The sequence below is a fragment of the Anarrhichthys ocellatus genome, unplaced genomic scaffold (assembly GCF_004355925.1).
Source record: "Anarrhichthys ocellatus isolate YVR2014 unplaced genomic scaffold, GSC_Weel_1.0 scaffold101, whole genome shotgun sequence".
Classification (NCBI taxonomy): Eukaryota; Metazoa; Chordata; class Actinopteri; order Perciformes; family Anarhichadidae; genus Anarrhichthys; species Anarrhichthys ocellatus.
This window is the reverse complement of record NW_022280131.1, coordinates 363,218-389,235: the sequence shown is the minus strand read 5'-3', so window position 1 is coordinate 389,235 and position 26,018 is coordinate 363,218. Positions and strand designations below refer to the sequence as shown.

At 40.4% G+C, this 26,018-nt stretch overlaps 1 protein-coding gene across 1 annotated transcript; it reads left to right on the top strand.

The window, feature by feature from the left end:
• Positions 1-613: 613 nt before the first annotated feature.
• LOC116399105 (putative ferric-chelate reductase 1) lies at positions 614-26,018 on the top strand. The gene is made up of 14 exons (XM_031875993.1): positions 614-800; positions 8,476-8,612; positions 9,331-9,428; positions 9,561-9,699; positions 11,023-11,220; positions 12,035-12,136; positions 12,270-12,414; positions 13,676-13,783; positions 18,418-18,533; positions 19,322-19,408; positions 21,390-21,481; positions 23,424-23,482; positions 23,645-23,775; positions 25,929-26,018. The coding sequence occupies exons 1-14, from the start codon at positions 614-616 to the stop codon at positions 26,016-26,018; spliced, it is 1,689 nt and encodes a 562-aa protein (XP_031731853.1).

Sequence of the window (26,018 nt, the reverse complement as noted above, 5' to 3'; positions counted from 1 at the left end):
TACAGGCACACAGAAAATAATAGGCGATATGTCGAATCTCCAGGTGAGCCGCAGCCGTGTCGCACTTGAACCGAAAGTGGTCGTTAAGGTAGCTACACTTTTCACATGTGCTCGCCCCTGAGACACACAACAGCGTTCTAACGCTATGCCCTGGTGACAGACTGTGACAGGCTATAGGGACGAGTTTAGCAGGGGAGAAGGAGGTAGGGAGGGGAGGTAGGGTGTGAAAAGCTTTCTAAATAATTGAAAGAATGTTCTAAATGAACAGCAATGTTGAAATTGAGAAGTTTTGAGAAGTTTTTTACAACTAAAATTACATTTTACATGTTTTTACAAGGAGATTAAAGTACCTTTAAAAAGTTACCGCTGTGTACTGGTATAAGTTCAAAATTGAACTGTTCAATAAACTGAGCAGGTGTCTGTGTACCTGTGGTCTTCTCACAGTACCCCATATGTTACTCCTCCCTGCCTCCTCCTTTTCTCCCCTCAATCAGCCCTTGTTTCCCACACAGACTCCACCCAATTTGCTCTCAACTGTATAACATATTCCTCAAGGTCTCTGTTTTCACCAGCTGTATTCATGATCAGAGCGATAAGTGATCATTTCATTGCAATGGAACATGTAGTGCTGCTGCTGGTGTGTGTTACTCCTCTGGCTCGGGGCTACAGCTCTGGTAAAGTTATGGACAGCTGTGAAGACATGCGACCCCACCACTCTGGGCTGAGACCACAGACAGCACCAGCGCCCTTCACCGTCACAACAGACCACATCAGCTACAGAATTGGAGAGGAGGTGAAAGGTAAGCATCAAGCTTATCTAAACCCAGTCACCTAAGCTAGTTACAATGGGCCCAATTGCACACTATTATGACAGGCCATAAAGGATGCTAGGTACTAGTTTTGACGCATGCACACACAAACACACATACAAACACGCCATGGTATTGTCTTGTCACATGATCAAGTAGAGACATCAACATACATGTTACCAGCAATCATCATTGCATTTATATATTTGACAAAAATACCAAAGAAAATAAGAAATTATTCATCTACTTGAATAGTTTTTATAGTTTGAATAGAATAATTATACAATTAACAAAATTAAACATTTTTTATTTCATTACTTGATGCCAAATAAAACTATCAGTTTGACTACTTGTTGCTGATTCAAGCATTTTCAGGTCAGTTAATTAACATGGGACAGATCTCTTTTAATTTGTTTATCCGGCGACATCTCTGAACATTGTGATACAACCTAGCTGGTTATTTCCAGTCAAACTTAGGTTGCTCTAAAATTGTATTTAACTATGTGAAGATTATAGAAAACCATACGATACCTAGGTCCAGTGGCAACTGGTAATTTGGGACAGGTGGGGCATAGCCCCGTCATCAGAGAGAACTGTGCATACAAATTATGTTATTATTATTTTCAAAGCTTACCATCTGCTAAAATGTATTATCTATTAATATAGCATCTTCCTAAATTGCATATAATTACTGTTAGGATTAAATTGTGTCACCATGTTAAGTAGCAAGTGTCTTGCTGATTCAGACTGTGTTCTTCCGATTCATGGTGTCCACAGCACGATGGCCTGTGTGGCATACAGCGGCTGCGGGCCTGTGGGGCTAGCCCCTCTTTCACAATGCAATGTGTTTTGTACGTGGAAAAGTATGAATACGCATCCTCAGAGTGTGTCTGTATTTAATGTAGATCACACAAATTTGATGATTAGTGTTTCAAATTTGATTTGCTATCTGTCGGCACAAACACTACCTTGGAATTGACTGCTCGGCAAGAAGAGGGGAGACTTTCTTGAGAAAATGAATGAAAATGAATGAAATTCTCGAGCACAGGTTTGAGACCCTTAATTTAGAGGAGAAATTAGAATTAAAGTGCCTCGGTGCACACCAGCCAACTTCCTTATAATTTCTGATTAGATTTGATAGGAAATGGTCCATAATTACAAACTAATTTCACTTCAGAATTATAGCAGCCAACATCAGAGTGTAGCTCAGAGAATATCGGGACATTCTAGTGCAGAATTTCAAAATCAAAGCCTTTTAAAATCGCAAGAACGTTAACAAAGAGGATGCTGGGTGAGACAGTGTACTGAGCATGACAACAAACTGGCTCTATCAATGAAAAACCTCATCTTCTTCAAGATAATGGACACAAATGCCTACAGGGACGACAGTAACAGTTGGGTCGCCCCACTGACATTTAAAGAACTACGCCAGCTTCTACTGAACAACAGGGTGCAGGTAGTTAACCGATTTCTCTACAACGAACCTTGAAAAGGAAACCTCACATGCAGGAAGAGTATGTGGCATTCATGGAGAAAATCTTTGCTAATGGTCATGCCGAGGTAGCACAGCCACTGAGAGAAGATGAGGACTGCTGGTATCTCCCAACATTTGGGGTCTACCACCCACAAAAATCCAATCAGATCAGGGTGGTCTTCGACTCCAGTGCCCAGTACTTTGGCGTGTCCCTCAATGACGTGCTGCTGACTAGTCCCGATCTCAACAATTCCCTCCTTGGTGTCTTGCTATGCTTCAGGAAAGAGGGTTTCATATCTTGCGGATATCCAGCAGATGTTTCATTGTTTTTTATGCAATTTTTTATGGCACAAGAACAATGACATCATTAAGGAAGTTGTTGAGTACCGGATGAAGGTCCACATCCTTGGCAACACACCATCTCCCTCTGTGGCTATCTATGGGCTGCAAAGAGCCATCAGAGAAGGTGCAAAGGAGCATGGTGCTGATACTGTCAAGCTTGTGGAAAGGCACATTTATGTGGACGATGGCTTGGCTTCCCTACCTTCTGAAGTGGAGGCAATCAACTTGCTTCAACGAGCGCAAGTTGATTGCGCTGAACTCGCTGAAATAAACCTACGCTTACGTTAGTTCGCATCAAACTGTCAGGCAGTCATAGAGGCCTTCCCACCTGAAGATTGCGCCTCAGTAATCAAGGACCTATATCTGAGGGGAGAAACAACACCCACGCAATGGAGCCTGGGTCTGCTCTGGGAGATCAGGACTGACACCTTCACCTACCCTGCGTCAACTACGATCAAACCATTTACCCGACAAGTTCTCTTCACTGTCAATAGTATTTTTGATCCCCTGGGTCTGCTGGCATCTGTCACGATCCAGGGAAGAGCCCTCCTAAGGGAACATACTTCAAAACTGTCAGTCTGGGACGCACCTCTCCCAGAAGATAAACAAAGCAGATGGGAATCCTGGAGTGCATAAAGAATTGTGTGTGTTCTCGGATGCATCTACCAAGGCCATCGGTACTGTGGTGTACCAGAAAGCAGTTCAAGAAAATGGGCAAGCCGAAGTAGGATTTGTCATGGGTAAGGCAAAGTTAGAACCCCAGTCTGAGCCTACAATCCCAAGGCTTGAGCTGTGTGCCGCTGTCTGAGCAGTAGAGATGGCAGATCTCATCAAAGACAAGCTAGACCTAAAGTTGGATGCCACCACGCATCTGTCAGTCGTCAAAGCCCGAACAATGGCACTATGTACATACAGAGGAAAACCCTGCCGACCATGCGTCAAGATCTTTACCAGCATCCCGCCTCGTACAAACCTCTTGGTTCACCGCACCCTCCTTCCTGCACCAGCCATCTACAGAGGAAATACAAACAAGTGAGACATTTGAGCTCATTGAACCTGAAAGAGACTAAGAAATCCGACCACAAAAACAATACTAACCTCTGACCGCTTCCAACGCTTCTCTACTTTTGCCTCTCTAGTAAGAGAAGTAGCATTCCTGGTTCATATGGCAAGATCCTTCAAAAACTCAAATCAAACCAGCAAATGCAAAGGCTGGCACACATGCAACTTACCTCGTACTCCAGAGGAATTGGACCAAGCAAGGAATCTTACCCTTAAAGCAACACAAAGGGAAGTTTTTGCAAAAGACCTGACGGCTCTCTGAGTCAACAAATCAGTATCCAAAAACAGTGCCTTGCTGAAACTCAGTCCAACCTTGGAGGACATTCTCATCTGCGTTGGAGACCGACTAAAGCACTCCAACCTAGCAACTGCAGAAAAGAACCCAATAATCCTACCCAAAGATAACCACATCTCCCTACTCCTCACCCGACATCACCATGAGCATGTGAAACATCAGGGTCATCACTTGACAGAAGGAGCGATCAGGCCAGCAGGATAATGCATAATCTGCTGCAAGCTGCTCAGAAAACTGGAAGAACAACGCATGGCAGACCTGCCACCTGAGCATCTCAAAACGTGTCCTCCTTTTACATGTGGGGCTCGATGTATTTGGACCTTGGTCTGTCACAACCAGATGCACCAGAGGAGGACAGGCAGAGAGTAAGCGATGGGCCATCATGTTTTGCTGTATGAGTTCAAGGGCTGCTTAAACGCTCTTAGGAGGTTGAGAGTTCCTGCAAAACAGCTCCAATCTGATTGCGGTACTAACTGTATTGGAGCGTGCAAGGAGCTTGGGATGGACAAAACGGTGCAGAAGTAAGTCAGTGAGCAGCTGGGTATTCAACCCGCCACATACCTCTCATATCAGAGGCTTTTGGGAGCGCATGATTGGCATCGCTAGAAGAATCCTCAATTCAATGTTTCTCCAGCAAAACACTCGCCTAACCCATGAAGTGCTTTGCATACTAATGGCAGAGGTCACAGCCATCATTAATGCACGGCCACTCCTACCTGTGTCTACGGATCCAGACAAACCATTCATACTCTTGCCGTCAATGCTCCTTATACAAAAGACAAGAGTTCCACCTCCACCTGGAGATTTCTTGGACATGGACCTGTACACAAAGCAATGGAGACAAGTCCAGGCTCTTGCCAACCAGTTTTGGACTCGCTGGAGCTGTGAATATTTACCTTCCATACAACACAGACAGAAGTGGACGCTGCCACATAGAAACCTTCAAGTTGGAGATCTAGTTCTCCTCAGGGACAAGCAGACTGGCCGCAAACTGCTGGCCTATGACAAGTATCACGGCCACGTTCCCTGGAAAGGATGGACATGTAAGAAAAGTCAAGGTGAAGACGACTGACCAAGGCAGTGTCAAGACCTTTCTTAGACCAATTACAGAAATTGTTCTACTTCTACCCAAGGACTGATCAAGAGTTGAATGTTCTTGAATCCTGAAAGTTTGTAGTGACCTCATCACATAGGTCAGGCAGGTAGTGTGTTTTCTAGCAAAATAATGTCCCTTTGTGGGATTAATAAAGTACCTTTCTATCAATCTATCTATCTTTCTGCCATGCCATGACACAATTTCCAGTTTAATCACTTCCAGTTTAATCATTTCAGGTTCATGTAATTTCGGGTAACTTTGTTAGCGGTAGGAAAACCAGAGAACTGCATGCTCTGAAGAGTAATCTGCTTGCATCCGCTTGGAAGCATCTTAGAGGCAATGCCGTAAGTTTATTTGACATTGGACATGTTAAACATTGTATATCAGTAAGGATTTCTTAAAAATATGTATGATAAGTTACTTAAAAACAGGTTTATTTCCAATTGTATGTAAGCTTTGTGATGGAAATTGTCCCTGTACTAGTACCTTTCTACTGTGACTTAGCTTATGTGCATTACTCACTATCAAAACCATATATGTGACATATGATTGTGTACCTAGCTGAACGGTAACAAGACCATATGGGGTATTTCTGCCTTTGCTTCCATAAGAGGAAGTAACTGAATGGGGGTGCAGTTTAACCAGAAAATGGTTAGGTGTGAAGATTCCCAGGGATAAGCAAGGGTAATAAAAGACAGATGTCTTTGTGTGACAAGGCTCAGAAGAGGAATGGGATGAATGGAGGTGTCAATAGGCAGTTTGAAACTGTTGATAAATAGTTCTATTGAGAACACATGCTAGTCCCCCACCCTGCGCTGAGGGGCTTGATAAGCAAGAGACACTGGACTCTTGGCCAATCCTCTGCAGAGTGAACTGCACTCTGTATGACGATGAAACCTTTCTGCGCAGAGAATAAATATTCCAAAGACAAAATTCTTTTCTCAATGTTTCTTATTTCAGTATTATAGGACTCACTCTATACTATTAACTATTTTTTTCCACCACAGCTTACAGCAAATGTAGCTGTGATGAATGTTTGCTAATGTGCAAATGAGCAATGTATATTTACAAATAAGTACAATGCAATGTATAAGTACGTAGAATGAATATTTTGTATTGTCTTTATTTTCAATTTTCACCAGGATGTTAATGGGGAAGAGTGACATTAAATGGTCAAGCTTACTACAACTCTGTCTTCATTGGCTGCGGTTTAACTTGGTGTTTAATCAGAGATTCGACACACTGCAGGTTGATTACAGCTGGTGTGAATGCCGCAGATATTTTATGATAATCATGTTTGAGCATTTTACTCATTAGCTGTCATGTTTCAGTCATTTTGGGTCTGTACTCATGGGCAAAGTAGGTGAAAGTTCTCTGGAATTCTGTTTGGACTCTCCACAAGTCATGGCTTCTTCTTCCCGCCTTCTTTCTCTGTTGTAATGTCGTCGGTGTCTCGCGTTCAGATCATCCTTGTTTATATTGTCATCAGTGTTCATTGACGGGGCTGTAGTTGTGGACGTTGACATGGTGCCTGTGGGTTTTAATGAATCTTGTTCGTCTACTTCATCCTCGGAATGTTGAGTGGTGGGTGTTGGCTGTAATGTTGATTGTGCCTGGAGAGTATACGGCAGCGGCGGTTTGGAGTCCAGATCAGGATCCACTGAAAAAGATAAAGTTCAGCAGTATATTTCCCTTTTTCATCAATTTATCTGTCTTATTGTTCTATGTTTCTTTCTTATTTGTGTCTTTCTGACGTTTATTCAATCTCAATCTCTTTCTTTCCCTTACTTGTGCTTACTCTCTCCATATACTATATGCTTTCCAGTCCGCTTTAAACGGTTTACATAACTGTTTTCTCTCTTGGACCTTATTTTATGTTTTTTCTGCTTTGCCTGTTGTCTCTCTGCTCCAAACACATTTTGAGTTGATCAAATTGTTGTAGGCTAAAACTGCCCTTTTCAGGAAAACCCCATTTTTATCCATTCTTCCAATTGTTCGACAGTCTGGCTGTCTTTGTCCCACATACATTTATTATTAGAGGTACAATTTTATCACCGGGCTGCTCAGGCTTGGACTTACTTTGACTTTTACCTTATCTCTACTTTATTGTCTCCTATATCTTCAGAACAATCTGGTCCAATCAAAATTTTGTTCAACTTTGAAAGGATACACCAAATTGTCTTAAATACTACAAGTTAACACCCTAATGTGTGAGAATAGCGGTTTACCACTTCAGAGTGTTTGTTCGACAATAAAATGATTTCTCACCAGGTAAGATTATTTTTCCCAATTCCAGGATCGGAGCAGCAATCTCGAACCCCGTCTGAGGAAAGCTTCTCAGCTTCTGGGAGAAATCAACTATTCTTTGCATACTTCTGTCGTCACTTTTAGTGAGGACAGCGCAACAAGTCTACAATTTTGTTATTGCTACTCACTATTTTAGCCCAAAAAATGAAAACTATCATGGTGATGGGTTTTACCTTTTCGAGGTGATATATAGCAAATGGCACATTTTTTTGTTGTGAGGGGAGTTGTTATGTGATCGTCCATCATTTCACTTATTATTTTTTTACTTAGTAAATATAGTCAACAGAGTTTATGGTGTGCTAGTTTGCTTTGTGATTGACAGGTCACTGCCACAGCGTAGTCTGGCCATGGTGTTGTCCGTGTTTTTGGCTTACAACTTTAACCCTTTCAGTATGTTTTCAGTTCATGAAAGTTTTTTGTAACATTTTGTTCCTCAAAATGTTTTATTTGGTAGTGATAACAGCTGAGTGCAGCGCCAACCCCCAGCCGCTACTGTAAGCCCAGAGACACAGTGGGGTGGAAACAGTTTGCACACAGTTACTGTTTTGAACGGTGTGTTTTACTAACCGTTAACAGCTACCGGAAGTGCACACACTGCTGTACCTCTCCGCCACTCAGCTGCTGCAAAGCAGCCAGATGGCTTGGCGAGTTTACATTTGTGTTTTTGCAAAATTGTATGAAGTGTATTGTAAGAGAACTTCAATCACATAGCGTCTTTGCAGACACACTTGGCAAATATGCACTCTACTGAGTGCGCCTTTCTTGTTATGAATGTAATACCTTTCATTTCTGTACTGTTGATAAGACAAACAACATTTTTTAGATGTTACCCTGGGCTCTGAGAACTTGTGATGGACATTTATACTGCATGTTTTCAGATGTAATGTATACATTAATTATATGACAGACAGTTAAAATAATGAGAAGCAGCCCTAATCTGAAAGTCTGGTGTCTAGGTGTCTAGTGTACTGAAAATAAATTAGCATGTGATTTGTTAAATGTTTTGCTCAGTGTCCGTAATATCTGAATTCATTGTCAGTTGGGCTTTTCTGGCTTGAAACACTGAGCTGTTGTTATTGTTTTTTCGCAGTTCAGATCCAGGCTCCAGCCTCCACACCATTCATTGGTTTCCTGTTACAGGCTAGAGAGGTAGGAGGTCGGTCTCCTGTGGGCTCCTTTACTCCGACAGCAGGGGCCACTCAGCTCCTCACCTGCAGCCAGAGACCTGTGAGTTCCCTCCCATTCAGCAGACTTTACTGTGAACAACATACAGGCCTACAGCAGGCAAAACAAATGAGAAAACTCCTCCACACCGTCTTGCTTACTTTGGGAATATGTATTAATTTACAACATTTTGCTCTGTTTGACCAGAGGTGAAGAGATGAAGGTCAAACTTCATCGGGATGAACAACATCGTAAATGATTACATTTTCCAGCAGCAAGTGAGACAATGTGTTGGATTTTTAGTTTTATTCAAGTTGTGCTTTCCTCTGGTGATCCAGGGAGTTATTTTGAGAAAACATTATACTATAACATATCATACTATACCATACACTTGTGCTATTCCACGTGAACTGAAATACTGAGATATTCCAATTGTCATTGTTTCTAAATCTTCCATACACATGATATCAGTATGTACTTACACAGCTAACGTTAGTGGCAGCTTAGCAGTAGTGTCCCTGTGCCTGCACAAAATGCTTTCAGTACGGAGTAATTTGGCTGTGTTAAGAACTCAATACACAATAAATGTAGGTATGTTTAAAACAGAAGAAAATAGATACATCTGTAAAAATGTTAATGTTAACCATCTGGAACCTTCAGATAGCACATATGATGACCACCTTTTCTCTTGTTCTCTGTCTCCGTTTGTTTATGTTTGTGTGTGTGTGTGTGTGTGTGTGTGTGTGTGTGTGTGTGTGTGCGCGCACATGCATGCGTCCAGAACTCTGCTGTGTCCCACAGATCAGATTCCGTTCAGACCTCCATTCAGGTGACATGGAGATCAGAAGCATCAGGAGACATTAAATCTATTCAGTTCCAGTAGGAGTGAATTAAACTATTTTCTACTATTCCATTCCTTTCTTTATTGCTATTCTCAAGTGGGTCACCAAAATGAGCTTTTACTTTGCGGAATCCCTGTGTTTCAACCTTGATTCATTGGTGTCTCTGCAGTGCATCCTTGGTGCAGAACTACAGGACGTTCTGGGTTGATGTTACAACTCCTGCCATTAACTTCACTAATGACAATAGTGGTGGATCTACACGGCTCCCCACACCAACAACCACAATATATCAACCTGCACCACCTGTTGTAAGTAAATGATGATTAGGAACAAGGTGAAACTAGCCGTCAAACTACCAAACTAGAAACTAAGCTGATAGCCACACGGGCCAAATACGGTACACATTACAATCTTCACAGGGCTGAAATCAATTAGATGAACTATAGTTAAAGTTCAGAGGTTTAGATTGATTGACTTGCTCTTGAGATAAATTTGGGTGCACTTTGGGTTTAGGCATAGGTGTCTTGGCTATCTGTCAAACCCAGACCCTTCTGAGGGCCCATATTCTGGGTTTGTAATGACTATAACTTAATTATCCGCCCCTTCACCCTGGGACCCTTCGCCCGACCCCCTAATGTTTCAGTGACCTGACTGAAGGGTGCGGTACCAACCCTTCCCACAATAGCAGCCTCGATGAGGAGTTGGAGGAACTTTGTGTTATTTAAAAAAAAAAAATGAAATTAACATGCAATTTAAATCCATCCTGCTGTACACCATTATCGGTATTAAAAAATCTCCAAACATCTGCTGAGCTTTTGCATATTTAGCAACTTTATTAGACCCTGGGGCTGATGAGGGTCTACTGTTCTCTGCAACTTATCCGGTGTTGCTGAACGCTGTGAGGACCTAATGCTATAATGGGTGGTTTCCGGTGTTGCTGAACACTATGATGAAGTCAGCTATAATGGGGGGGTATCTGGCATCTTTCCCAACTCTCACAATTAGTTATTTTTATTTCAGATCTCTTTAGCTCTTTTAGCTATTTTGCGTTCAACCTGAAAAAACAATGTATAGACAGCTATCCTTGATTGTTCTAAAATATGTTCTGCTCTTTAGCAAAGGTATTCATAATTCCCTAATGTCACTGACTCCTTTTCGCCTCCAGGGCTGAGTATTACATTTTGATCCCTTTAGCATCTGTAGACGCATTTAATTCCAATGTACGCATCCGTGTCGTTATTAGACACTCAAAGCAACGAACATAGTATTAAGAGCAAGACGCTTTATAAGGGTGGGCAGGAGGAGTGGTGGATGGGAAAAAACAAACACCGGACTTTTACTCAGCGGATAAGCATTCCTGTACCGTGTGAAACCAAAAGTTTAGTTATTTAGAAAATATTATGTTGATTGACGTTAGCCACTTGATGTTTCGCCACTCAGTCACATGCAGTTACATTGGTAGCTCATGTTAAGTTACACCCACACTCATTTCAAGCCAAACCATGATGTTAACATTTCACGTTAACCACATGTTACAACGTAAACTGCAACCATGCTTGAACCTTAAGCGTCAACATTCCCAAAAGCTTGCCCCCTGGTTATATGAGGATGGTTTTGTCTTTTTCCTGCAGGGAAGTATCACCAGTGCAGATTGTGGTGTCACCAAGCTGTGTTTCAGTCAGCCTTCAAACTGTAACCCGACAGCCAATGCTGAATGTTTTTTCATGTCAGCCATGATGTTGTCTCCAACTGCTGCAGCCATCCGCTATGAGATGACAGGTCCATCTGATGGATATGTCTCTTTTGGATTCTCAGATGATCAGATCATGGTAATGTGAAGACAAAATCCATTCAATGAAAATTTCCTGTTTTGTAACAATCCTAACAATAAGACTCTTGAGCTGCATTTTTCACATACTTGCCTTCATACTTTCTATGTACTTGGAGGATTAAAACATATATCAATCTTAGATCAGATCAGGCAGAGCATCCATCACCAACATCGGAAATATTTCCCTTTATAATCTCAGACAGCACAATTGTACATTACAACTCTCAAGCAGATTACTTTAGAGTTATAAACATTCAGCAATGTTCATTCCTTACCACACATTCTGATATACAGCCCCCACAGTTCAGGTGCTTAATTCCATCTTGTGGATACGTAGTGCCACATTCTAAAGACACACACAAACAACACTCTAAAGGAACGCATGATACATAGGGGCTAGACATCATGCATATGCAAATGCATGGTTAAAAGCAAGTGTATCATGAACTAACATGGTCAATGAGCTCTGTAAGATTGCAAATAAGCACGGGTATGATGTTCGTTCTGTCTTTTCCTGTTCTCCAGAACAGGAAAGCAGACATGACTTTAGAGCTATAAAGCAGATTACTTTATAACTCTAAAGCAATCTGCTTCAGAGTTGTAATGTATAATTGTCCAGTCTGAGATCATAAATGCAAATATGGTCTTTAGAGAATATCCAGCTGTATTGTTATCCCAACCAAACACTGCCGACACTGATTTTTTCAGAACATCTCAACAGTTTTGCATTGATTGCTTGAAAGTTACTTGTGTTTGAAAAAAAACTTCTGATGAAAGCCTTCGGTTTTATTCTTAACTCTGTCTTTCTGCAGGGAAACGATGACATTTATATTTGTGGCATTGGCAGTGACGGCATTGTGCGGTTACAGCATGCCTTTTCAACAGGACAAATGGCTCCACAAGCTATTCCTCTGGTACTGAAGTTCATCTGACACCACTGATTTATATCTGAACAAGGTGTAAAGCCAGAATTCTGCTTGTCATATTGTGAAACCCCACGTTAATGTGTGGATTCAACTTGATTTTAAAATGATATCTAACCACCAGGGTAATGTTTCTGATGTGAGAGCGTCAGTGCTTGATGGGGTTATCAGCTGTTCCTTCACCTCCATAAACATCGTTTCTACTCAGAGGACCACTGGCTTTAACAAAACCTACTACATCCTGTTTGCCCATGGACCCAACAGCAAAGGTAATTTAGGTGTAATTACTTCAACGAGGGCCTCCAAATGGTCTTGCCACATGAAAAAAAAGATATATAATGAGTCAGTCCATGAGTCTTTTAATTTCAGAGATTTATCTTTATCTTAATGAGCAGGTTTTGTAGTTTGTGATGTACCAATAAATCAGTTGTGAGATGATTTTTCCACTATTAAAGGAACAGTTATTGACATTTAGGGGGATTAATAGGCAGCAATGGAATATAATATGCATAACTAAGTTGTTATGCATATTATTACAAGACCAAAACCAATAATTTGTTAGTCCGTCTCTCAATACTTTCTGACTTCCACATCCTGTCTGTGAATCCCAGTCCCAAGCCCATTGGTTCCTACCGAAGATGTCAATCCTTAAAAACAGCTCACAAAATCTACAGTTTCCAGCAGGAAGTTACTGGTAGTTTTAGTCCCAGAACTACTTTTCAAGGAACCAAAAGGTTCCTTCAGCCCGTTGTCTGAGTTTCCACAGCAGTCTAAAGACCAGGAAAGTGAGGGGGGCTGCTGGTGGTCACAGAGATAAACACTCTCTGCAGGCTGCAATCCAGTGTGCTCACTTATTAAATCTAAAAAAAAACATGTTTAAAAAACAAACCAGAGGTTTTGTTTGACTTCGTGATGACATTTACTGCTGATGGACGTTGGATGTAGTAAAAGAAGTGAAGAGAAGGGAAAGGAAACTAATTGCGTCTGTCTTCACAGTAAATCATCTGTTGCATGTTTGCTAATTAATTTCTGCTTTATAACGTTATCGTCCAACTAGGGAAGGTCAAATATTCTCGAAAAACTTAATTTGGACCCTGGGCAGTAGAAAGGTAATTAGTTCCTAAAATTATGTCTACATGTATAGTTTCATTTAAAAAACAACATTTTACTCAAACAGGAAGAAATGGTGCATTTGATGGGGACAATTTTCAGTGGTATATTTAAACATATTTGGTGCTTTAGTGAGTATTTCTGGCAGCAGGACGGTGTATTGGGATTGAGTCAAAATAAACTACAGTTTGTGTGTTCATGGTTATGAAGGAACTTGTCACCCAGTGTTCTTAAAAGTTTTGAACAATGGAGCTCTAAAGAAAAAGAAAAAGACATAAGGGCATAAAGAAAAAATATATATCAGGCTTCCTTAACAAGATGAGCAGCAGTAGTCTCTTACTTTAACTAAGGTTATAATGTTCAACAAAGAACTGGAAGCACAATATTCAGCGATGTCTATTTCATGCATATCTCCTACAGGACAAATCCAGTTCCATACAGGTACCTTCATCAGCTCTGAGGAAGTAGACATCTCCAGACCTCGGATTGTCAGAAAAGCAGGTTGGCCTCATATCATCAAAGCACATGGTGAGATCCCAGACATACTGTATGTCAACAGTAGTACTAAATACAACCATAAACTGTTGTTTTTTAATGGCAGCCAGATGATTTACAGATGATAATTACAAATACTTTCCCAAAAAAAAGGCACGAGGTCTGTTTTAACAAATATACATCACAGCAAAATGATGTGTTATAGGAAGGAAAAATACAAGCAAGCAAAGTTAAAAAAACCAAAAACATCCAGGTTCCATATCAATGTTCATTACAATAACCATCAGGAGAGCCATCTCTTTTTTTTATATGAGGGGCTTTTTTTTACTCTCCTTCTCCTTTACAGTGCAATGGATCACAAATGGAAATAAAATGCTAAATGTTATAATAAAAGTAAAAAAAAACAAAACGCTATTACTTGTTATATGTTACTTATTTTACCTGACCTATTGTGTGCAAAGAAGATAAAAAAGACATAACAACACGGCTAACTCCTGGCTTAGGGCTAGGGTTTTTGTCAAATCGGTGATGATGGTAATTTTGACCCAGCTGAAAGGCTGGGGGCCTGTTTTGGAATTGAAGCTTGTGCACCTGGGTTAGGCCGGGGGGCCAGGATATCAGTGCATCACCTTGACATCAGTGCAAACGCCTGTAATTAAGCATCACTGAGGCTGTTGGAGAAGTTGTCGAAAGTAGCCTGCTGCAGAGTAGAGAGGTGCAAGCATTTGGTGAGAGAGGGAGTTGCCAATACGTGTCGCTGTATTATAAGCCCTGGAAAGCAGGTCATCTGTGGCTCAACATTTAGGGAACCTGGCATCCAGCCTCAGAGTCTCTTTAGGGGAAACTATGAGGGAAGGAATAGTTAGGACAAATAGGACAAATTTTCGGCATCCTGCATCGGCATCCTGCATGGGTCGCCAGGGTTTGGGAGAGATGGAAGAGAGCCATAGTGTCCCTCCAGCATGCATGAAATTCCCTCAGATATTCATCAGGAGGAACAGTAAAGGTAGCAGGGGCTGAAACACGCCTGAAGAAGACACTAGCATGCAAATGATCTGCCTGCCGTTAATCTAGCTACAGGCGAGCCAGTGCCTTGCAAATGACAGACCCAATGTAGCTGAAGAACAGGAACCAGGCCCAGAAGCATGGGAGGACCCCTCTTCGCCATACTCAGTAAAGAGATTGGCTGAAGCTGCCACTGAGATAATGTTCTCCTCGGGAACCAGCCCTTCCATGGTTGGATATGATGCATCAGCCTTCCCCGTACCAGCACCGAGATGGAGGGTCAGGATAATCGACTTCATCTGGGCTAGTTCAGAGGTTAGCAGATCTCTAGACACTCTAGAAGACAGCTTGTCTGACTTAAGCTTCTTAGAGGGAGCTTCGGCATCCGCTGGAGCCCGATGTTTGAAATGGGTAGGTTGGGCTGGATTCAATTGCCCTGACAATGGGAGGTTCCACCAGCCTAGCAGCCCATGTACGGGTCCTCCGATTGGCTCTCCCTAGATGCTCAAGGCCAAAACAAGAGGGGAGAGCCCGGAGAGTTAAACATAGTGATGCTGGAGAAAACCTGCCAAAGTCAGTCTGAGGTGACAAGCCAGGAAATAATCTGTACAGCAGGGGTCACTAATAGGCGGAGCGCGGTGCTGATATGCACCCAGATGCTGTCCTATCCAGACCCGGACGTATAACTGATGGATAATTGAGAATTATACCTTTTGGCAAAGCGCTTCTATTTGAACCTGCATGACTTTTCTAGCCTTTACGGCACTCCTTTTGCAGTCCAGGAAACACACCGACCAATTGCATGCATTGTAATTCATCTCACGTGACGCTACTCAGCCAATCGAATATGTGTATTCAAAAATGCATTGTGAGTCGAGTGAAATTTGCACACAGACAGGGGAGAGAAGGGGCGAGATAGAGAGCAGTGGGAGAAGTAAGTGAGTCGGAGAAGCAATTTCACATGGCGTGCTCTAAAAAGAGAAAAGTGGACCGAGAAAACATAGCTTTTAACAAAGAATGGACGGACTCTTATTTGTTCATTCTTCCTGCTGGCGCTACTAAACCACTCCGTCTCATATGTTCAGATACCGTGGCCATTATTAAATACGCCAATGTGAAACGCCACTACGACACCAAACATACATCTTTAGACCAAACATATCCACTCCAGTCTGAACCTAGGGCAAGATGTTGAGATGGGTAGGGATTGTTTATTATAAAGTTGACTGAGACCGTTATGATGTGAAATGGATTAAACAAAAGAGAAGAAAAAAGTGAACTCCAGTCACACTTTTATTTTCATAAATTTTTCTAAAGTCAAACACTTGCTTTTAAGATGCAAGTTTTTCAAAAGTTCTTTTTTGTGTATTTTATTTTTAGATGGAGCCCTTATTTTACTTGAAATTACATTTATGAATTTACATATTTTTATGTATTTATAATTCATCCAGTTAATTTTGAAAACTGAAAATAATAATTGTTCAAATATAATTGATGTGTGCTTTCTTTATTTGATTTGACAGTTGTTGACTACACAGAGACGTTGTTACTACTACTAGGCTTCTTGAATATATGGCACTAAATAGCGCAAGTTAGATATTATTGTAATGTTCCAGACCTTTGCACGACGAGATATTCTCAATCTGGACCTTTTAGAATTTTAATTGTATACCCTGCTGTACAGTGAGAGGGAAGTAAGCACACTCTTCACTTACACGGCAGCTGTCAATATTAGCATCGCATCAAGTTAGCCTGAGCGAGAACACTCTGCTAACTGTGAAAGCAGTAATGTTACAGAAGACAATGTATACAATGTCAATATTTGCTTAGTCTAACTAGTGTCCCACCAAGTTAGCCTGAGCAAGGACACTCTAGTAACTGTGAAAACAGGATGTGACAATGTATAACTCCACAGTGAGAGGGCAGTGGGAACACTGTCTTCACTGACATGGCATGCTGTCAATATAGCCAACACCGAGCGGACACGCTCTCACTCAGTTAGCTTGAGCTCTGACAACCGTGGAAAAAGACAAAGAGTATCTTTAACATTATATAAAACAATGTTAATAGATCTCACGGATTGATGTGCAATTTAAGTCTATACTGTCTTTTTGTTCTGTTTTTCAGTTTCAACTTTTTCTTTACCATCTTAATATTTTATACGGGCTGTATGTATACTATTTCCCCTAATAACTGCCTTGAATGCATCCCATAGCATGGGCAGCTCCACCTCCCCATAATCAAAGGCAATATATTCCAAATAGACTTGAATTTCCCCCTCTCGTGCTTCTTTGATTAGCGGGTAATCAAGTATACCTGAATTAGGCTAAAGAGTTTCTGGAGTTTTGGTTTAAATTGATAGTAAGATAGAGGGGGGCTATGGTTTGAATTATCAATGTATACAGAGTGTTGATTACAAAAATGGGCATAATCTTGGCCTGCCCAACAGAAGTCCCTCCCCTCCATATGTCAATAATTCCTGCCGAACAGTATATATTTTCTTACTTGTCTTAGTTTGTCTGGTAGTTGGTCTTCATGAGTCTAGTTTATAATTCTAAAATTCCTTGGGCCTCCAAGGCCATGATGTTGAATATTTGCCTATGGAAGTCCCATTCACTATTTGGGGTTGCATATACATTTAACAAGGTAATCATAGTACCTTCCAACTTTCCTTTAAACAGCACATACCTCCCTTCCGCCCTTTTTTCCAGTATATGTTCATAAGTGAGATAATTATTTATTAGGATTGCTGCCCGTCATTTATTGCCAGATTTATTTATATATATTTGAAGAGGCATGTCTTCCTAGTTTTGTGTGTTCCGTTTTATTTAAATGGCTTTCCTGCAGGAAATCAATATCCATTTTTTAAATTATGTTAGTATCTTACCTAATTTTACTGAATTGTTCACCCCATTTACATTATAGGAAGTCATTTTTATCACTGCATACTCTGCATGTATCCCCTTTCAGCCCTGTTTTCAGTTGCCTTGATACCTTTGACCATTCCTCCACTTTAACTAAAATAACTGTGATGAACAAAGAAAGGTTAGAAAAACAAGGGACATTTCAATTTGAATTCTTAAAGCTGCCAAACACCAGGTCTCAACTATGGCCTATAACACTGTTGCGTTTGTGGTGTTAACTTTTATTAGATTATTTTGTATAACTCCTCTTCAGTTTACTTTTGATTTAATTAATGTAAGTGGCAGTGGGACAGACACAGTCTCTAGAGGGTTTTGGGTATGTAACTGCTCTAATGGAAGTGCAGAGAAGCGTGTAAGACTCCAACTTTGCTTCTTGGTCTCCACTCTGGGTTGTCATAGTTAAGATCCACAAATAAACTGGGTCAGATTTCTAGATATGAGATCTGCTGTAACCAAAGTAGGATGAATGCCGTCACTCCTAATCAGACCAGGTCTCCCCCAGAAAGTCTGACAATTATATACGAAGCCTACATTGTTAATATGCCCATGGGTAACACAACACTCTTTCTTGGTATTTATTTTTAAATATATATGCATTTTTGATTCCTGTCTCTGCTATAAACTTTCGTAGTCACCTCACAGAGAGAAGTTTTGTATCGGAACAAGAAACAAAAATGGATGTTGAGTCATAAAACAGTTTGGTGTTTTGCAGCATTACAACTTTAAATTGTGTTTCAGGGGCACTGACGCTGATAGCCTGGATGACCATCGGATCACTTGGAATGATGGTAGCCAGATATCTGAAAGGGGTGACCAAAAGACAGACCCTGTGCGGCAAAGATGTCTGGTTTCTGGTGAGATTCAGATACAATGTCTATGTGCCATAAAATAACTTATGTTATGTATCGCACATTTCATCAAGTTGTTTCATTCATTCTCAGAGAGAGACAAGAACAAAACATTTGGAAAACCAGCCACAAAATTAAATAAATTATAAAATTCAAGATCATATGAAGATAGACGGCCCGACTATGTAAACAAAGCAAGAATAGGCTTGAATAACGCACACAGAGGGAAAGCAACTTCATTCTCTGCTCAGGTAGACATTACTCCACTATATCTCTACATAGCAAATTGTTATTTGATGCTATATTAATGTTCAGAATGTTAAATACAGCTTCTTTAAAGGATAAATCTGGTCACAACATATTTTATTTACTATATAAAATCAAAACTTACTGTGTAAAATGTCAAAAACAATGCCAAATGTCCTTCATAATTTACCAAAACTGAGATCTCTTCATTTTGATTACTGGGGATATTGATTAGATAAACATTTTAGGTGGATAATAGATATGTCCAAATTATCTCCGCAGGAACACTGTGCATCTAACCTGACTTTAACCATGGCTGCACGCTACCAAAAAATGAAATTATTAACAAAAAATACGTCACATTTAAAGGAAATACATTCACTTGCCATCAAAACCAGATTCTCATGAGAGAATATCAGAGTGTGGGTGTGTTTTGTTATTAATGTTAAATGGGTTATTGTAGTAACACCCTTCAGAGAGCTCTCTTAGGTGTAGTTGATTTTGCACTACTTGTGCTGTATAATGTTGCAATGTTTTTGTTCCTCCAGGTCCACGTTGCAGTGATGAGTGTGACAATAGCAGCCACAATCATCGCCTTCATCCTCTCCTTCTCATACGTGAAAGCCTGGTCTGGGGTCAGTTTAATGCAGCACTGCTGGGACTCAATCACTTTGCAGCCTCCTGATGTATTGCTCTTGCTGTATATATATATATATATATACAAACATGGGAACCTGGGAAAGAAATAGTGCACATTTCTACCCAGATCTGTTCCTATTAACCCCGGATCTGGCCTTATTTTACACAGATCTGATTGGGCTGATTGTACCCATTATCAGCTCCTTTGTTTTGCAGACATTGAGATGGAGGTTGTTGTCCTGGCACAGACTTATTGACAGTGTTGGAAGTGTAGGTGGGAACGTAGTTGTGTCAACAGAGAGTACAGAAGAGGGCTGAGCACGCAGCACTGAGGGGCTTTTGAGGGTGGAGGATGTGCAAGTGCCTATCAGTTTCAGGTCTGCCTGTAAGGAAGCTCAGAATCCAATCAAAGAAGGTGTGGAGTCCTGGGTCTCTGAGCTTGATGATGAGCTTAAAGGGCACAACAATATTGAATGCTGACCTATAGTCTATAAACAGCATTCTTATATATTTTTTGAGTGTGAGAGTGCAGTGTGGAAGGCTAGGGTGATGGTGATCTGTTTGGCCTGTAAGCAAATTTAAATGGGTCAGGAGGGCATAAAAGTAATCGTCAGCCCATGCTTCGATTTTTAACCTGGTGCTTCTGAATTGGGTAAGTCCGTACAGTAACCTTGGTACAACTTCTTCGATGCATTTACTGATGTAAATAAAACCCTCGGCCACAGTAAAAAACTATTTAATCACCCTCTGGAGATAATAAGGATGGCATCCAATCATAACATGCTCTTGGAAAGGAGAACAGTCCAAAAAGTTTATCTCCACATCTGAGCACCACTAGTTTTTAATCAACATGCAGCACACAGTGCTATCACATCCATTGACTGTTTATGTCACCCATGTCAATTGAGAATCCCCTCTTTTTCTTCAATGGTTCCCCCTACTCTCCCTCTCTCACTTATCCTTATTTCATCAGGACAACGTAAACAGTAATTGCACACTCAACGTCCCGTCAGTCATATGTCTTGGCATTTTGGAACCCCAATTGAGCAGTGATTTTACACATGTTTTACAATATCATGAAATATATTCTGCAAGTTTACCAGCCTGTGAGTCACAGCAGGCTGATGAGTGTGCTCCGTTGCGTCTTAGCTGTGTAACGGCAACAACAGAAAGTTTGCTGATCTGGCTGGGAGTTGTGGCGGTGCTGGTTTACTGAAATGCACACGGACCATGGATGTATTATTGACAGGTCCTCGAGGCAGCTCTACTCTTTCTTCTTCTCATGCTGGACTGAGGACAGACTGGACATTCCAGTGACTCACTATTGTGATGTTCACAATAAAACTACGTCACCTGGCGGGGGTACGTAGAATACATGCAGCCAGCAAGACGGGGTAACTGTGAGTGTACGAGCCTCGGAATAAAAGCCTGTTGCTGTTCATCAGGTCATTGTTCGTCTGGTGTATAACTACACTACAGAAACATTACAACTATCACCTCTCAAGGATCAAGTAGTATTAAAAGATGGGCTGGGGCTAGTCAGTTAGCATGCTAATATCTGAAGATATCTGCAACACAATACATAGACATCTTTGACATAATCTCAACACTGTATCCACTTCACGTTCTGGTGATAATATGAGTTCCATTTTTAACGTTTCAAGCTGCAATTCTGGCCATATTTTACACATTGCTCCTTGAAATGCATCCACTTGCTGGGATTGTTCGATTAAATTAGTATATTTACATTTTGAGGATTATTCGGTTGTTGCTGTGCAATGGCATATCATCTTGATTGTATTTGAGATTTCCTTATGAGTTTGATGCAATACAGTGTTCCGCTTATTTTGTCCAAATATTCCTCAAATATTGATTGCAGATTACTTCAAATGGCTTTTAGTGATTTAAAGTAATCGTTAACAGTTTTTAGGGTCATCGGATTATGTCAGTGAATAATGTCAGTGTTGCTGTTTTCAGGGAGCCCATCCTGTGTTAGGCTGCCTGGTTATGATCCTTTCGTTCCTCCAGCCCATACTGGCTCTGCTGCGCTGTGGACCACAACATCCACGGTAGGTACCTTGCTGCGTGTGCGTGTGTTTGACTCAACAAATCCTCAAATCTATATGTAACGAAATAGGCCAACAGTTATCGGTGCTCTGCTTACGTGGTGTCCCTATCAGTAGGATGAAGACACATCATTAATTCAGAAACACAGTTAACAGCTATAAAAACATACATTGCCTTCTTAAACATATATGAAACAAATTAAAACATAGCTATAATTTAAAACAATGTATAACAAACCATTCTAATTAATTTAATCAATTTTAGGTGAGGTACATAAAGAAACAAAAGTAAATAAGCAAAACCAACATCACTTTTACAAAACACCAATCAGCGCATTAGAGTTTGTAAAATTAGCAACTGCCCAATAACAGAAGAAAAGGAAACATCAGGTGATCTCTAGGATAATTGTGGCTGATGGAAACTTCAAAATTTCAGTATAATCATTATCGTCATTATCAAGCACCGTCTGCTTTGCCGTTTGGCAAGTTTTGCGTTGTAAATGTAGCTGTCCCATGTTGTTTACATTACTTGCTGCATTTCAGTGGCCTGCCTTTTCTGGGCATGAAAGCTGGTTGACTGAAAATCTCTCTGCTGGTGCTCCCTCTCTCAGCATTCAGTTCAAAACGCATAGTTTCCAATAAATCTATGATCTTGATTTTGGACAAAAATGTCACGTGTGACACATGGTAAAGATTCAGGGCTTTGTTTGAAACATTTGGTGATTAAGCCACTTAAACCCACAGTTTGCGTCGTCTATGCATCGGTCTAGTTTGTTAAGTCAAATATGCTGGCCATGGTTGAACAAAGATGACTTTCATGCTTAAAGAAGCCAAATATAAGTGTTGTTGGAGACGGGGCACAAACTGCTGAGAGAAAACAGTCACACAAGCACAAGCCTTTGTCAGGAAACCTTAATATAGTTTGTAACTCAAAAAAAAAAATCTAAACTCAAGGTCCACCTACAAGCTTTTTCTGGAGTTATTCAAACACATTTCACGTTTTTCATGAGCAGTTGTCATGATATTGGTGAGACTATATCACTCTGAACCCGAACCAACACTTATAAGACAAAATATCAGTGTTGAAGAAGGTAGCCTCTTGAAGTCACAGGGAAACAGCATTTACCACAAACCTTTCAAAACCTCTGCTTGTACACACAGTAGATATTAGGCGGGTCATCTTCCAATCAGAAGATTAGTGGTTCGGTCCCCGGCTCCTCCAGTCAATGTCGATATGTCCTTGGTTAAGTAGGTTCCCGAAGTGGTGTACATGTAGTGTAAATGGTCAAATAGTTCTGATGGGCAGATGACACCTTTGGTCACACCCGCCATCAGTGTGAATGCTGTGAATGGCTGAATGACATGTATTGTTAAAGCGCTTTGAGTGGTTGGAAGACTAGAAGGCCATTAACCATTTCCAAGTATATTCCCCCTGAGAGGAAGACTGGGGTGGTTTATGACATTACTAGGGAACACTACATTGCCGGTGGATGGCCGGAGAAAGAACAAGGAGGATCACATCTGACAAGAGAGACCATCTTTGAACAGAAGAAACCACCTTTTTACAACTACCTATTAACATGTGACCAAAGTTCCATAATTCACATGATGATACCTGACATTAGCTGATCATCTTCAATAATCACACAGGCGGGAAACACACAAGGCCAGGAAGTGAAGATTCTGAAACAAGAGACAACAGGTAACTGCCAAAATAAAACAGGAAATGAGACAAAAAGCGAAATAAGAAAACATAACTTATAGAGGGGGACCAGGATGTGACACCGACGACGATCATTAGATGTGATTGAAAGCTCCTAACAAGCTAGTAAATGGACCCTGAGTTTGAACTGTTTTGTCAAACTTCTGCTGCCAAGTTCAACAATGACAGACCGTTTCTTTTCAGCAGCTGACAATTTAATATTTTTCCTCTTTTCTTTTACAGACGGTTTCTGTTTAACTGGTCCCATGCTTTAATTGGAGTATCTATAAAAGCTTTAGCTGGTAAGATTTTGTCTTACATTATGAACTGATAAATAACCTCAAAGTTGCCTGCTTCAGTACACTCTTTGATACAAATTTAAAAAAGGATATTCCATATACTGATACTACTGTCAGCCCTTTCTACAAGTTTTTATAATTCTGTGTTCTTGTGACATCACACAGTTGCAGCCATATTAACAGGCCTGAAGTTGATTGACAGCAGTCTGGACCAATGGCTGATGAAGGTGATGGGTGGTTTGGTTGGCTGGGAAGCTGTGTTCTACATTCTGTTGGAAGTCCATTTAAAATGGAAGGTTAACAGTGCGGGTAAATATATAAAATGTAAATATATAGTATTTGTCTCCTAGTAATATTATTATTACTAGGAAATTTGCAGTAGAGATTACAATTGAACTGGGACTCCACCTCAAAGGCTCCCTAAGAGATTTTCGTTTCTCTTATCATAAAGCAGGTGTTATAAAAATACTGTGAAAGTATCAAAATGCTCAATCCATGGAAAATTCACGCCGCTTATTCAGAAACTACCTTTAAACCAGCATTCAGCATTTTCATACTCTTTCAGTGACACAACTGTATAATATATCGACAATTTCACAGTTTTAAACGTAAACATTCTTATTGTGTCCCAGTTTATTTGCAGTGTATGTGAATGACATCATCTGACAGAAGGTAAAAATGAGCCGAAGCTGTTACCTAGCAACTAGGGATGGGGGAAACAATCGATACACCTTAGTATCACGATATTTTGCGTGACTACATTGTATCATACACGAATGCCAAGTATTGATCTTTTATTATATAAACTGCATTGCAATTACGTATGTCAGGATTAACCAGAGTTGACCCATCCTGACTCAGTCTTTGAGAAATAATGGTTTAGAGTCATGTGGAACATTAACATCAACTATAATGTGTGAACAAAGCTACTGTTCATGTTTTGTTTTGTCACCCAAATACTGTTTGTCTTACTGGCATTGTGCACAGATATTATGGTATTCGCTTACCTACAACAAACACAGTGGCTAGGGGTGGGTATTGTTCGGATTTTATCGATACTACAACTCTTATTGGTTCCTTTTCATTACTAAATAATTACTTGAAAAAACAAAAACATTATTTTAAAAATGAATAAATACAGATCAGGATTAGAATTTATTTATATAAAGTCTTTAATATCTCTCTAGAAACAAATCTTAAATGTCAATTAAATACATTTAAATCCTGAGTGAAGTTTATAAAGAATAAAGAACACAAACATCAGTAAGTATCAGTCATTCCTCCTCTCCTCTGTCCTCCCTCTGCTGTTTCATTGCCTGCAGGTACCGCTGGTAGAGGAAGGAGGGCTGCTTTGTCTCAGCAGCAGAGACGTTTACGAGAACAAACTAAGCTAAACAGTTGTACTACAGACAGACAACTTTCGCTTTAGCTTGTTTTGAACAATTTGCTATCAGCCGAGCTAGCGTGATGTGCTTGTGTAAACAGCAGTGGTGGATAAGAGACTGCGAATGGAGCCGATTTAAATTATGTTTCGCATTTTTTTTTACACGTTTATGCTTGTTGAACAGATGTATTGATGAAGTATTGACTTTTTACTTGCAAAAGTTTTATTGCACTTACAGTAAGAGCGTAGTTATCGTAGTAATTAAATACTCTCCATCGCGGCGTCTATGCTTGCTGACTTCGCTCTCTGTGTGTGGGCTTGTGTATTTGTGTTTGTGTAGTTGGAGGAGCTCAGCCTCAACACAGGAGATGTGATAATAAATCAGCCTATATAAAAATATTTTTAAAAGTGCAGATAAAAGAACTGATAACGTCAGAGATTATCAATACTCCGGTCTTAAATAATTTAGCACTGGGGCCCTTTTAATAGCGGGTTTCGGTACCCATCCCTAACAGTGACTTTTGCTAATAACACAGCTAATAACTTGCTCCTAGCAATCCAGCCGTGGGACCCCCTGAATGTCTTGGTGGTGAGCTGAAAGTTGAATTAGTCTTTTTTTTCAAATTCAGATAGATAGGTAGATGAGGTTATTCTACATTCTACACGTACAATATGTGTATCATCAATGGTGATGAAATCAGCTTCATTCATTTATTTATATTGAGGTAACTAGCTCACCAGCTACAGCAGCATATGCAGATTCATTTGTTGCTCCACTTTCTGGTGTAACCAAGTCTGTTTGTTATTTGGGTCCAGTTGATGTTGTACACCTTAATTGATGGGTCTGTCTCAAGTTTGAGTAAGATATTAGTCATTTTTGGACTACACATACAAAAATATTGACCGTAGAAAATTTCTATACGTATCTTGCAGCAGCTTTAATTAATCTATTTTCTCTGGATTTCAGATATTTTGGAATCAAAAATGGTAAGACAAAAAAGGCTAAAAAATAAATAAAGTAACAAATACATGTTGCTGATTTCTAATGTAAATTGCATATTTCAGATAACAGTTGATGTCCTGCTGATGGCTTTGTTCTTTCTGGGACATTTTGCCTTTTTGGTGACACTGTTGGTTGGAATCGGGAAGTCATAA

Coding starts and splice junctions, on each gene's coding strand:
- LOC116399105 (XM_031875993.1), top strand. CDS start 614: ATGGAACATGTAGTGCTGCTGCTGGTGTGTGTTACTCCTCTGGCTCGG. Junction 11,221..12,034: donor TCTCAGATGATCAGATCATG/GTAATGTGAAGA, acceptor GTCTTTCTGCAG/GGAAACGATGACATTTATAT. Junction 12,415..13,675: donor CCATGGACCCAACAGCAAAG/GTAATTTAGGTG, acceptor TATCTCCTACAG/GACAAATCCAGTTCCATACA.